General features: G+C 48.2%; 3 protein-coding genes across 3 annotated transcripts; 2 read left to right on the forward strand and 1 right to left on the reverse strand.

The window, feature by feature from the left end:
- Positions 1-696: 696 nt before the first annotated feature.
- ppoC (heme peroxidase) lies at positions 697-7,281 on the reverse strand. Its single transcript, XM_041290011.2, has 14 exons — positions 7,014-7,281; positions 4,540-6,916; positions 4,369-4,466; positions 4,070-4,311; positions 3,808-4,012; positions 3,613-3,753; positions 3,472-3,562; positions 3,091-3,421; positions 2,690-3,033; positions 2,144-2,631; positions 1,672-2,086; positions 1,384-1,620; positions 1,035-1,314; positions 697-969 (listed from the first exon to the last, which is right to left on the reverse strand). Exons 2-14 carry the CDS (start codon positions 4,942-4,944, stop codon positions 902-904), a joined length of 3,345 nt encoding a protein of 1,114 aa, XP_041143187.1. The 5' UTR covers positions 4,945-6,916; positions 7,014-7,281; the 3' UTR covers positions 697-901.
- An 877-nt stretch (positions 7,282-8,158) lies between these two features.
- On the forward strand, positions 8,159-11,065 carry F9C07_1289606 (uncharacterized protein). Its single transcript, XM_041290000.2, has 3 exons — positions 8,159-8,702; positions 8,790-10,954; positions 11,020-11,065. Exons 1-2 carry the CDS (start codon positions 8,577-8,579, stop codon positions 10,614-10,616), a joined length of 1,953 nt encoding a protein of 650 aa, XP_041143188.1. The 5' UTR covers positions 8,159-8,576; the 3' UTR covers positions 10,617-10,954; positions 11,020-11,065.
- Positions 11,066-12,244: 1,179 nt separating this feature from the next.
- On the forward strand, positions 12,245-13,243 carry F9C07_2416 (uncharacterized protein; the record flags this gene model as incomplete). The annotated part of the gene is made up of 1 exon (XM_041284862.1): positions 12,245-13,243. One exon carries the CDS (start codon positions 12,245-12,247, stop codon positions 13,241-13,243), a length of 999 nt encoding a protein of 332 aa, XP_041143189.1.
- Positions 13,244-13,807: the final 564 nt, after the last annotated feature.

The following is a 13,807-nucleotide window of genomic DNA, read 5'->3' on the forward strand; positions in this document are numbered from 1 at the left end:
GTACCGTCAAAATCAGGCACAGGGGAACAAGCCAGAATCCAAGGGAAAAAAGAAAAGAAAAGAAAAGAAAAATAGATAAGACCTGTCATATTTAGACGTCCAACTACGCAGCCGGTCATGTTTCGATTCTGATACCCTAATGTCCGGTGGGGATGGAACCTGGCGCTAAGTATGCAGTCTATATTAAGCTGACTTCCTTGAGTGGCATGATACTTTGATCGGGATCCGGGACCTTGATGCAGTATGGTATGCCACCTGTCATGGGCAGAAGGTGTCAAGTCTACCTGTCAAATGGTGAGGTCGTTCAATCTCAGGACTCGATGTGGGGTGCTCATTTTTGTGAAGGGGAGTTGTTTATGGTTGTGACGTGCATGGGTTGAAGGAGGGCTGTCGGTGAGATGTTCCTCGTTTAGGGTTGAGTCGGGCTTGGGAATTGAGCTCGTACCTGCGAAGGACTGTTTAACTTGAAACATATCAGGTTTGTGTGGGGAAGACGGTTTGTCATGTATCCCTACTATATCAGCAGGAGTCTGCAGTGGCATGAACTGTGTCCTGCAGCAGTGTTATACCGGGCTTTGATTTTCGAAAAGGGAGATGTGCAAATGGACGGCCGGACAACAGCGATCAGGTACAGGACTACAGACAAGGTATAGAGGCTAAGAGACCCCGACGCCTCCAAGGATGTACAGAGAACATGTTCAATAACATCAGAACCAGCATGGTAATCAATTTTGCATGGCAAACACAAGGAACTAACACTGTTGCTACATTTGTAGTATATAATTATAGGGTCAAGATCAACCAAGCATAACAGCATACAAGTTCGAGCAGAACTAGGATATCTCGCAAACCATTTTCGAATACAATATAACACGTTATTCAATCTCGACCGTCGATTAGATCAATTTCCCAAATAGGTGAGGCGCTTCTTGGGAGCGGGAATTGCACCATCGAAGTGGACCTTGAAGGCTACAGAGAGGGCACAGGTTAGTTTCCTTCCTAGCACACCAGGAGCTGTACTAGGGATGACTTACTCGTTGGGAATGGAGAGTAGCTTCCCCAATCCTCCCGCAGGTAGACGTAGTAACCGCCCTCACGGTGAATCTTCTTCAGTTCACCCTGGGGGCCGGGTGCACGCCGAAGGTTGTCCAAGCCACCGACAACACGTAACATGGACGTCAATGCAAGCAAGGTCGTTTCCTTGCCCAAGCCAGTGTGTGGACCCAGGCCGTACTGGATGTAAGATTCCAGAGGGCGATCCAGATGCACTTCGTTGGGATCTGGGAAAACCTGAGGATCACGGTTGGCTTTGACCTGTTGGATGTTAGCCATGCCACAACTGCGAGCGTTGTTGGACAGCGTTAACCGAGAAGAGGCACTTACAGCACCAACGAATACTCTGTCACCACGCTTGATGTTAACATTGCCGGTCTCTTCGGTCATGCTCAAGTCAGTTTGAGCTTCGCGGTAGGATCCAAAAGTTCCATTCAGACGGAAGCCTTCCAGGCAGTAGCGCATCAACTTGTCTTCGGAATCTTTGCTGTCCTCCTTGGAAAGGCGGTTGATCTCAGGAAGGTGCTTTTTGCCCTCAGAAAGATAATAGTCGATGATTTGAGTGAACTGTCAAAGATGTCAACAGCCAGCACCGTAACAAGAATAGATGGAGCTTACCATTTGAGCCTGATTGTGAACCATCGCCACAGCCGCTGGTAGAACCTGAGAATAGGTTACATCGGAAACGCCCAAGCCACTCTCCAGAAGCTTTTTGATCAATTGATCACCGTATTCCTTCAAGGCGTTGTGATCATTACGGCGATTGCCAATGATGCCGCTGAGGAAACTAGGAGAGTTGATGGATTTGACGTGGTTCTCAACGGAGTGGCCCAACTGCTCAGCGACGGCGCGAGCCGCGTGATGAAGGGAGAAAGATTTGGTCTTATCGACATCGAAGAAAATGCTAGTAAAGATTACTGCCATACTCATGAAAGTCTCGTTGTCGGTAAAGACTCCGCGCGAATTCTCCTTGGTCTTCAGAGGAAGAGAGAACAGCTTCGATGCAAAGTGAACAGGCGCTAGGTTTCCAATACTATGGGCGTGGTCAGCTCTTATACTGCGGTCATAATGTTTGATCAAGGTAGCTTACTCCCGTGTGATATCAACTTGCTTGAGTCCCGCAAGATTCCCAGACTTTTCTTGCAAAAGCTTTGCAGTGATGTCTTCATAAAATTCCTTGATGCTGTTGCGCCACTGGTCATTGTCCAATGATTTACTCCAGAAGTCATCGCCGCCTTTAGCAGAGGCGAGCGGAGTATTGCCGTTCCAGACCACGCGGAAGTCCTCCTCGCGTTCCAAAGCCAGCTTGACATTAGGATAGGATACCAGGTTCACGTGGGGAGGGGTAAACGACGGGCGTTCGTAAGAGAAGTCAGACTCTCTACCTAGATCCTTCATAATGTTCCTGTTCTCGCTGGGGATGGTCATGGGGTAATGGGCATAGATGGAATCGGACTTGAACCAATTCGGGAAGGCTCTAGTCGCAAGCTTGTAGAAGACACATCCCTGGTTGACATTCAGGTCGTAACGAACCTCATTGTATCCCCAGTTAGTCAGGTTCCGAGGATTGTAATCGACCTATAGCGCACGTTAGAATGAACGGTGTCATTTTATCTCCTGGGAAGGACGAGCTCACAGTGTAGAAACGATCACCGCGGACAAGAGCCACGGCGTCAGACAGAACCGCACGAGAGATCGTATATGTAGGAGCAATTCCAACACCTGGTACCATAGGTTGCTTGGCGTCCTCAGCAACAATACCAGGGTAGAGTTCCACGTAGTCGGGGTGGCCGTAAAGATGACGGAGGGCCTCCACAACTTCCTCATCGGAATTGATATCCTCAAACCGTTCATACGGCTTCAAGTCGAAGAACTTGCGGAATTCATTAAGGGAGCCAACATTCCAGCTACGTGCCTGCTCAATACCCATAATCTCGACGGCTCGGAGGCACTTGGGCACGTTACGTGCGCCAAACGAACCTATTGAAAGACGCTTAGTTGGCTGGTTCAGCACTTATCGTTGCGAAGGGAACTTACCGGCAACGTCCTCAATTGCATTAGCGAGGATGCTTACGAGTTCTTCATCCTTGAAAGTGCCATCCTCTTGACGTTTAAGATGGGCAAACGTACGCTCCGAAGGGTCCTTCGAAAGACCCATGGCGTACTTGCCTAGTCCCTTTTTAAGGTCTAGGACAGTAACGTCCTTGGCAGGCTTTCCCATCAGCTCCTCATAGATCTGTTCCGTCCACTTTTCGTCATTGGCGCTGATGGCAGAATGCCAGCGATAGGCAAGATTGAACTCCACTGAGCATTGGTTACCCAGGCCAGATGGTGTGGGATCGTTGCCCTCCATTTGTGCTCGTGGATCCTGTCTGTGATTAGTTCCCCTCGCAGCATCGAACAGGAGTGTCGACTTACCAGGCACCACGTGCTGTTAACTCTGTTCAAGTTGACGATCGTACGCAGGTAATCGTATAAGGTAATGTTGATATACAAACCACACGTGATTCTGCGGTATGTTAGAAAGCGTTGCATGTGACTGGGGCGGGATGGGCATACAGGCGACCTGTCTGAAAAAGATCCTCATCATATTTCGCCCAAGCCTTCTTGGCCTTTTCTTCGCTAAGGTCAGGGCTAGGCTTGGTGAAACGACCATTTTCATTGATTTCGGCCAGTTGTTCTACCACATAGTTGTGGAACCTAATTCATACTTCCGCGTCAGTCTAACGCCTTGCAGCTTAAACGCAGTCCTACCTGTTCAACATGACCAGCATAACACAGCAAGCAGCAGGGAAGGCCTGAAGTCGGGGCTCGGAAAATGAATCAGGCTTCAGTTTGCCATCCCTATGTGTACGAATCAAGTCTTGCTCCTCTTGAACATCACCGTATAAGATAGAGAGATCCAAATAACCCGAAGTTTTGTTAATATGAGGGTTCGCATGGTCGGTCTGGAAAATATCTAGCAGAGCGTTAGCATAGAAGCATGGAGTTGCGCCACCCATGATTGTCAACTCACCGTGAATGATCAAAGAGGCCCAGTCGAAGAACAGACTTGAAACTTTGTTCGGGTGAGGATTGAATTTCTCACGAGCAAAGAGACTGTCAAACACTAAGCCTGCGTCAGGCAAGCCACCTGGCTGGATTGTAAGGGGAGCAATTGATCTCGCATATGGCGTGTTGGCAGCACCTAGCCACGGCAAGGTAGGGTTGTTGTTGGAGCCATCAGCGGATCGGTAGGAATACTCGGGGCCCACGTATCTATCCCTGTATTAGCACCACTCTAATGAAGCTTCTTCTTGCGCCAAATATACTCACGAGAGTGGTGGATGGGGCAAGGAGTCCCAAAGCTGATTCAGAAATAGGTTTGTGGCCTTGGTGCGATTCTCCGAGTTGTCTGGGAGACTGCTAGCGATCTACGCCAAGACGAATCATTGTCAATGAATGTTGTCCTCTCACTAGATTGCCCAAATAATTGACAAATCTTACTTGAATAATCTTCTCCATAAGCATCGTTTTATCATCAACGGGCACCCCTTTAATCTTGTTCATGCTCAGTTGCTTCAGGGTTGCAGCATCTTCAAGGTGAAGAGACTTCAAGTCTTGTACGAGACTACCATGGCGTTGTTCGAACGTCGCGCCGTCACCAGTCTGGTTCGGCAGAGGACTCTGTGAAGCATGGAGGACTTGCGCATACTTGCCGAAAACCGACGCGCCGTTCGCTGCCTTACGGCTTGGTTCTTGATCCGCAGACTTGCGCGCCGGTGACACTTTGGACTGGCGCTTGTCTCCATTCACCTGAGTGCCATTTTGAGCGCCATTTTGAGTGCCATTTTGCTTTGTTTCGCGGTCATTCTTTGACTTTTTGAAATTTGTAGAAATTCTCCGCAACATTATGATTATGGTATATGAACAAATGCGAAAGGTGAGGAATTATGGATAAGTAACTCAAAAGGCGCGAAGCGGGGTATTAAAGAAAGCGAGCAATGATCAAATACGGAGGAGAACCTCGACCGATAAATCCTAAAGGAAGTTTCCCATGTGTCGTCGTACGGAGCAGTAGCTTTTAAAAGCTGCAACACAGCATAGGGTCGAATCTCTACCACAGCTGCGGGTGGATCTTGGCCGCCGAATCCGATTGACAGCAAAACTAATTAATCGGTCTAGGGGTAGATTTAATTATCGCACAGCTGAAATTCATCTCGGATACTGTCGAGTAATAATACCTACCATGTGGTTCAGACCCGCGGGTGGCGCAAGGACGACTATGTTTGGTCAATCCTGTTGACCTGGGACGAGAGTGGACTCAGTGGAGGTGCTCAGATTGGCCAGTCAAGGGGGCTTCATTGACTGAGCATGGTACACTTTTCCCATCTGTTCAACTTCATGGACACCGCACGCTGCGCATTGACGCCGGGCGGTGGAAGGGATCTGTAGACAGATACGGAGTAATTCTTCGCTGACCACTGTAGTACCGTGCAGTCGACCCACCAGCATAGGAAAAGTTTAATCGCGAGCTTGCATGACAAGGAATTCAGCATCATTGTATTGGTGAATAGGCCGGCTGATCTTTGGCCCACTGCGGTAAGTGTACACAGTAGCCAGCCACCAACAAATGTGGAATCTGCAGCGATCGCGAAGATGCCAAGTTGATAATCATGGCAAAATGGAACCGTGGAATTGGAAGAACTCAGGCTCCACCTCGGCTCCAGACTGCCAATTGTAGAGCCTTGTTTTTACTGGCCCAAGCTCCAAGCTAAGTGCTCCGAAATCATTGGCGGGGGGCATGCTGCCCATCATCCATGAACACGATGCCGACGAACATGAATCAGTCCTGACTCCTGCGTGGCAGAGTATTGTGGGCACGCCAGCTGGAGGTACTCCGTATACTTTCCTAGCTCCTCCCATACCCACTGTCCCTCACCGATCAACATCACGGGTAATCTCAAAGTTTGACCTTTTCGGATGATTCTCGAGAATGCAAGGGTGCTGGCCGTAACGGAGGACATACTAGGTCGTAGGCTCTAGCGAGACTAGATAAGAAAGGTTATATGATTGTGAGAGTATTAACACGACAGAGGAAGCACGGTGGATCGAGTTATGGTTCGCGAGGATATTATGGGACTTCGGCAGACTTTTCTCGCCCAAGTTATGATTCTGTCATGATGGAGTCCAATGGAGAATGGCTACTTCCTAATTTGCAGCCACGCGCGAGAACACGGGACCATCGTCATTTAACTTTCTGTTAGTGCCGTGACCTTGGTGGAGTGGGTAACCCTCGCCAAAAAAAGTCAAAAAAAAAATTTGTGAAAGGTACACACGGAGGAAACCTGTTTAGGATAACAAAAAAAGAAAAGAAAACAAACTTTGGTTTTCTATTATATATTTGACTTTCTGATGCTTTTGAACAAGGCCATTTATGGACTCACATATCATGCTGCAGGTAGTCAGCACTAGTAGTAGAGTACCCTGGGCGGTACAATACGGTACGATACGGGGAATGCAAATCTGAAGATCACCAAGCTGATCGACGAAATCTATGTGTTCGCCAATACAGCAACCCAATCGATCTGAGGCCGTAGCGTCGGTGGATAAACCAATCTTGGTCCTTGAGGGATTATTTAGGTAATTCCTTGCGGCCTTAGGTTTCAAAAGTATTCCGTAGTTGATAGACAGGAGCAAGAAAATATGGAATAAATAAATCACGGCGAACTGTGTTGAAACCCATACACACCCCCTCCCAACTACATCTATTACTTACTGGCAGTATAGATAAGTCTGTGCAAGGGTCTAGATTGGTATGATTAATTAAGGTTAACTTGCCGGAGTTATTTTTATAAATGCTATTTTCCTTATACTGCTAGAGGTAGAGTGCTCTCATGTCTCAATTGGATGTATACTCTACATGCTCCAAGAGAGATGAAATTAAGAATTCTAGGTTGCTTTTTCTGACATTTTCGTAGCTCGAGTGAGCTGACAGACGCAAGCTGAATGCCGACATTGGGGGCATTGGGACCAAGGAGCCGACCGGGTGTTGCCGAATGGTTCATGGCGGACCTGACGGCTGGGGCCAAAGTTCATTCCCCACACGAACCGTGCGAAGTTTCTACTTACGGCGGTGTGCTCCATCCACTACAGAGACTATGAAGAACCAATGGTCTCAGTACCGAAAATCTTTGTTTGCTGAGTATCTTCTAATGGAGTAGTTAGGATTTTTTTCTTTCTGTCTTGACTCTTAAATTCTTATTTTTATTTTTGTTATTATTATTATTATTATTATTATTATTATTTTTTTTTTCCCTTTTTCTCCCTCCCCCTCTTTCCCGAAAATTCCCCTTTTTCTTACCCTCCAGAGCGAACCCACCAGGATTCCTTCTCGATCAGCCCCTTGCTTCTGCTAACCACTTACCTGGTATACGCCTGGGCGGCCTCCTCTGCTCCATAGGAACCGCTCAGGGGGTGATCACATACTCAAACCATACGCGATTCACTGTGACACTGTGAGTGTAGCTCAATGACTCAGATATGAGCTGCGTATTGCAAGGCTCGTATGTATGTAAAATAATGCATACGGAGGATGGGAAGCAGTCCGCGCTAAAGGTGACCCACCATCCACGAATACCCACAGGACAAATTGCCTGGAAAAGATCGTCCCTGCCGTACGGGTCGCATACGAGAACTGTTCCGTAATAAATTACAAATTTGCGAACCTCACGCTGGAGATCAACGAACCAGATTGGCCATGGCTTTGGCAATCAGTCACAGTTCCCATGCCCCGAGACTGGCTCATTCAATGGTAGGGTCTCGCCGACATGCAAAGGGACGATCATTTGTCTGAGTTTATCCACCACTTCCCCTCTTTCCTTTTCTTTTTGCTTCTTCTTCTTTTTGCTTTTTCCTTTCTTTTCTTTTCTTTTTTTTTTTTTAGCTCTTCTCATGACATTGCAGCTTGAGAAAATTCAATCATTGCTGATTATTGGCTTTCGCTGCAGCTGACATCCCGTCAGAACCCACTAAGGCGAAATGGTGCGAAGAGAAAAGGGAAAAAGGAAATAGAAATTAGAAAAAAAAAAAGGGGAAAGAAAAGAGAAGAAAGGCATGTGGTGCACGGTGGTCCTGAGACAAAAGAAAACTTTTTACACCATTACAAGCCTTGTAAGGGTTGGTGTAAGTTGAGGAATGTGTCTATTCGTACATTTTGACCAACCACCTTCTTTGCTCCACTCAGGAGGCTTAATATCGACGTATCGTTTGGTCGAGCCCAAGGCTATGATGCAGACAGCGGGCTCTAAAACAGGGAGCGTCCTCTTGACACTCCATCCTTCCGCACCCAAGTTCCTGGACGTCCACGACTCATAGGGCCTGAGAGGTATACTTTCGGGGATAGGCGCATGTGCTTGCAAGTAACCGCCGTCGGCGAATATATGTATATCCACATCTTCCCAACCAAAATATCTAAATGTGTCGACTGCCCTGGCAGGTGTTGCCTTAAGCTACAGTCCCTATCCGCTCTTTTGCCCTGAAAAATGAACCGGGATGCAGCAGTTTTAGGACCGGCCCCCGTGCCAAAACAATTTGTCCTGTGTTTCGATGGCACTGGAAACAAATTTGCCGGGGATAAGTCGGACAGTAATGTTCTGAAGATTTTTCGAGTAAGTTGGCCCAACCCAAAGAATCGTGAGACGGTTCCATGTAGACCTCAAGCCGATCTACTGATCAGACACTGATACTCCAGCCAGATGCTTGATCGCAGCGAGAGTCATCAATTTCATTATTACCAGCCAGGGATTGGAACTTATGTAACGTCCAAGTCCCTTTCCAGTTCCGGCCGATTCCACCGGATCAGGTCCGCATATCTGAAAGCAAAGGACTCCGCTGTCGGATCCTCCTTTGCTGATCATGTCATGGGCGGATACAAGTTCCTCATGCGTTATTATAACCCTGGGGATGAGATTTCCTTCATAGGCTTCAGTCGAGGTGCCTATATTGCTCGCTTCCTTGCGGAAATGCTGGATTCCATCGGCTTGCTCGAGGCTGGCAATGAGGAACTCGTCCGATTTGCGTGGAAGACCTTTGCCAAGTGGCAGATGAGGCGTGATACCCATAAAGATACCGATAAAACGAATAAACTGTTCAATTACATGGTGGCCTTCCGTGAGACGTTCTGTCGACCAATTACCCCCAGAATTAAGTTCATGGGACTGTTTGATACTGTCAATAGTGTGCCTGCATTTGAGTCCGCGTGGATGCAAAGAAGCAAGTTCCCCTATACGGCCCGCAGTTCAGCCAAGGTCATTCGACATGCAGTGGGGATCGATGAGCGGCGTGCCAAGTTTAGGCAGGACCTAATCTCCGAGATCAAACCGTGCTGTGAGGAAAAAAAGTCCACCTACTGGAAAGACCATTGGCCTCGGTTTCACCGTTCACCAAAAAAGTCCTCCGCCCCAAAAAAGTCCCCTGGTCTCCCCCAAATCGTCCTCAACGGAGGTAATAACGAGGATAGCCCCTTCCAGCAGAGGCCCGGGGAGACTGAATCTGTACACCACAGTGTGCGAAGCTCAAACCAGAGTGTATACAGCACAAGCCATCGATATCGTGCACGACGACGACGCTCCCAAAGAAAGCTCAGCCTGGCTGTCCCAATGGCAGCTGCATCCACAGAGGATGTAGCATCTATCAAGAGTGAGTACTCGGGCCTCTCGCTTCAAGTACCACAAGAACGTATTGGGGGAGAGGATTACGACGAGGATGAGGATAGCCCCCAGGACATTCAGGAGGTATGGTTTCCCGGAGGTCACGCAGATATCGGCGGAGGATGGCAACAGGAGGAGGACGCATGGCCACTCAGTCACGCACCATTGGTTTGGATGGTTCAGGAGGCCCGGCGCGCTGGGCTCCAATTCGATCCTTCGAAGATGGAGCACTTTGAATGTCTAGAGGAATATGATGAGGATTACTCGCCTATTCGTGAAAACATCCACTGGAACCCGGATATCAGTGTGGGTCAAGATGGCCATCCGTTAATGCCAATTCCAAGTCAGCAACTGGCAACTCAAGTCGCCGCCGTTTATGGGGAGGGGATTCAGATGGAATCAGCAATCGGATCTAGCTCCACATTTTTGAAGGCTCTCCAGGAATCCTGTACGGCCCCAATACATGACTGTCTGGAATTCGGCAGTGGCATATCACATGCATCGGTTCTCACATGGCGAATGATGGAGTACCTCCCATTCCGTCGAATGGATCTGCAGAAAAATGGGTCATGGAAACCGATCCGGTGGCCGCTCCCGTGCGGAGAGGTTCGTGACATTCCAGACGATGCTCAAATCCATGTATCTGCAATTCGTCGACTGCTTAAGGATGAGAACTACCGCCCTGGTAACCTGATCGTTGGAGGGGGTGGCCGTGGTATTCGACGAGCCCCTCCAGATAAGAAAATTGGACAATGGGCACTTAAAGGCCATAAAGGCGATATTGTACGAGAAGTGTATGTGGCAGTGCGGCCAGAGAAAAAGGAGCCTAAGGCTTCGACTGTTTGCAGGGATGAGGAGCATAAGCACCAGTGAGACAACGTACCTCGAAGTTGGGAGCACCTTTCTTCCCTTTCCCTTTCATATCTAGTTCCTCCCCTTTCTTTCTTTTCCTTCCCTTTCTTTTTCTTTTTCCTCTTTCTCTTCCGTTTTCTTCTTTCTTCTCCTTTTTCTTTTCCATCCCTAATACCCTCAGAAACCACCTTGCGTACGTCACAGGATAGTGCCAGGTGATATATAAGCAGCCTTTCTTTGGATAATCTGTCTCACTGCTGCTCTTTTATCTCTCATTACCCTTTCTTTCATCAATCTTTTCTATACGTTCTGTCTAGCGAATATGTGTGTACCTTTGTCCGTTAGAAAGAAACGGAGCCATATTCTAGAATCAGAATCATAATTCTCCTGTTCTTGTCAAACAGCATTCCTGGGAGTTACCTACGTACTATATGCATCTCATTGATTGGCTGCCGAAACCAATTCTTCCATCTGTAGATTGAGAGCGGTGTACTGATGCAGACCACCCCCGTAAAACGAATGGCTGTGTCTAGATAGATGCATTTGTCCCGAAGAGCAGATGAAAGCGGTTACCACCGCATCATACACCGTTTTTCGAATATCACTGTTGCAGGCATAAAATCCGCCGGTTGAACTCCAATAACTTTCTCGCTACCCATTCCACCATTCCACCCACACTGCTAGCCATGATGTTAGCTTCGGTATTCGACGAAAGAGAGAAGATCAGTAACAGGTGATTCTATTTATCGTGATCCACACCAATCACTGCTATTTTAAATCCGTGAATAATAGTATCGTTTTCGTCACCGAGTCCATCACCGAGAAGATCATATTGGGACGGAGCCAATAATTGCCTACTCAAGAAGGAAAGCGAATGATAAAATGAAGAACGAAATCGGGCTATACGAACAGCATGCCCGATATTCAAATAAGAAGGGATATAATTGGATATCAATGAATGGCACTTGTTGATGCGCTGGGGTGAGCACCACGGAGAAATGCACGTCTAGGACGGGCACAACAACAGCTATCCTCCCGGGCCGGAGCGTGATGGGTAAGAGTTGGTAATAGAAAGGTTGGGGTAGAAGAAGTAAAATCACCACCATACGTGGTCATGAGCTGGGGCATGAGGTCAGGTGCATGTTTGAGCGGGAGAAAAAGGAACACCTTGGGATTCGGGAAGTAAGAAGTTGGAACGCTTTTGGTCAGGGCACGGTTATTCTCTTGATTTTTTTATTTTATTTTTATTTTTTTGACTTTTTATTTCGAGTTTTAATTCCGGCATGGAGTGTGAGAGAAGGAAAAAGAAAAGGAGATATTAGATATAAGAGATTATACCTCCTGATAGATCAAAGTACAGAAGAATGATCCCTCTGATATACAAATTTGAGGCGGTGGAGCGCGGAGAGAACTAAACCTCTTGTGGCTTGGCGTGAGCGATTTTATTGGTCGCGGCGGCCTTTCCTTTCCCATCACCCGCGCCTCTTTCCTCCCTTCTCGCTTTTCTAAGTCCATGAACTTCGAAGTCTTGACTTCACCACTCAACTTTACTCCCTTCACCCCCCTATCCCCGGTCTCTCGCTCCTCCCAGACACCCTCTCCAACCAGCATGAGGCCGATTTAACCCGACTAACGAATCGAAGACGGATATGGAAACGTCTCACTATCTATCCCCAGAGGGGATATTACTACCCCCTAGTCCCGTGGAATCGGTGGACTCTCCCGAACCGACAGCGCCGGGGTCCGCTGAAGACCGCGAGAACGACGTCATGATAACTCTGTCACGTCCTCCGGCCCCTTCTCCGAGTCGCTCGCCCTTCGCCCGCTCCCATTTTCGGTCCCGATCTCTGGCTGAGGTATCTGGTCTACCTCCAATGACGCGCGCTCACTCCACCCCGGGGCTGGACTCACGGGGCAGGTATATCTTCGTTCATGGTCGCGAGGCACCAACAAGCTCACCTGAGAATGCCGCGAAACGCCATCTACCATTTCAGGTCCCAATGGGGGACAGCCTAGAGACTAGAATGATACCCTTGAACATCTCTGAGCCCATTCTGGAGTATGCTGAGCTGGACACCACGATGCCATCTTCCTCTTCAACTCAGGGAGAACCTCGCACGGCCTCGCCTGTGCTATCCAACACTTTTCCCCGAATGACCCGCCGACGACCGTCGTCCCCTCTCCATTTCAACCCGATGAATTCCACTGGTCAGTCGGCCAGCAGCCCTTCTTCCGCACACTCGTCTCCCATAATTCTCAACTCAAGATTCAATGAGTCCTTTCCCGGTTATTCGACATCTTCCGCTTCATCAATGCCCTCGACACCAACAAGCCTTCGCTCACGGAGTCCGAGTATTTCATCTTTAGAGACTATCCCTGACATTCCTGATGCCGAAGCCGCGGCTATTGAAGCTGATCGGATCGCTGCCTTGAAAGCTGCAGCTGATAGAGCAGATGAAGCGGACGTTGCAACGAATGGAAATCGTCGACGAGGGGCATCAGACGCGTCAGGTCCTTCAAGTTCCCTGATGAACATGCGAACCGTATCAGGGGGCTACGGTCTCAGGACTGATAAACGGAAACGGTGGAGCGTCTGTGGGGCCGAACGTCGTCAAGATCTCGACTTGGAGACGATCTGGGAAGATTGATATGTTAACTACGACCACTTCCTCCGCAAATTCTAAGAAATTATCAAGCAACCTACGCTAAACGAAGCAATTTTGTGGGCTATGCTTCGGCTTTTAACCAATGGTGTATGGTCTCAACTTTGTTTCAAGTCCACCAACTGGTGTGCCAATGTACCTTATAGCTCGACTTTCCGATGTAAGGATCGTGCTATTGATGAAAGCGGCGATGCTTTGAGTCCCGCGCCGAACTTGCTATTCGACTTCGAAACAGCCTCTACTTCAACAGTCTTATCCCCTGTTCCCGGGAACCTTATCGTGTGGTGCTGTATTATACTCTTTATTTGCTGAATCTTTTCCGGATTGTAACTGTTCCTTGCTCTTTGTTCTGGCGCTTATCTTAGGTCTCGCAATACCCTTTACTGTCCTTAAATCTTGTCTATTGTTTTTGATTTATGTGCCTCACTAAATGGATATGTGGAATTGGAGAGCGCGCAGGTTCGTTGATGCTCTTAGTGGAGTCGTTCCATAGTGTGGGTTGTACTAGGGCGCAAGGCATTCGGATTATGTACGGGTGACTTGTCTTTC

This window comes from Aspergillus flavus, chromosome 2 (genome assembly GCF_009017415.1).
Source record: "Aspergillus flavus chromosome 2, complete sequence".
Lineage (NCBI taxonomy): Eukaryota > Fungi > Ascomycota > Eurotiomycetes > Eurotiales > Aspergillaceae > Aspergillus > Aspergillus flavus.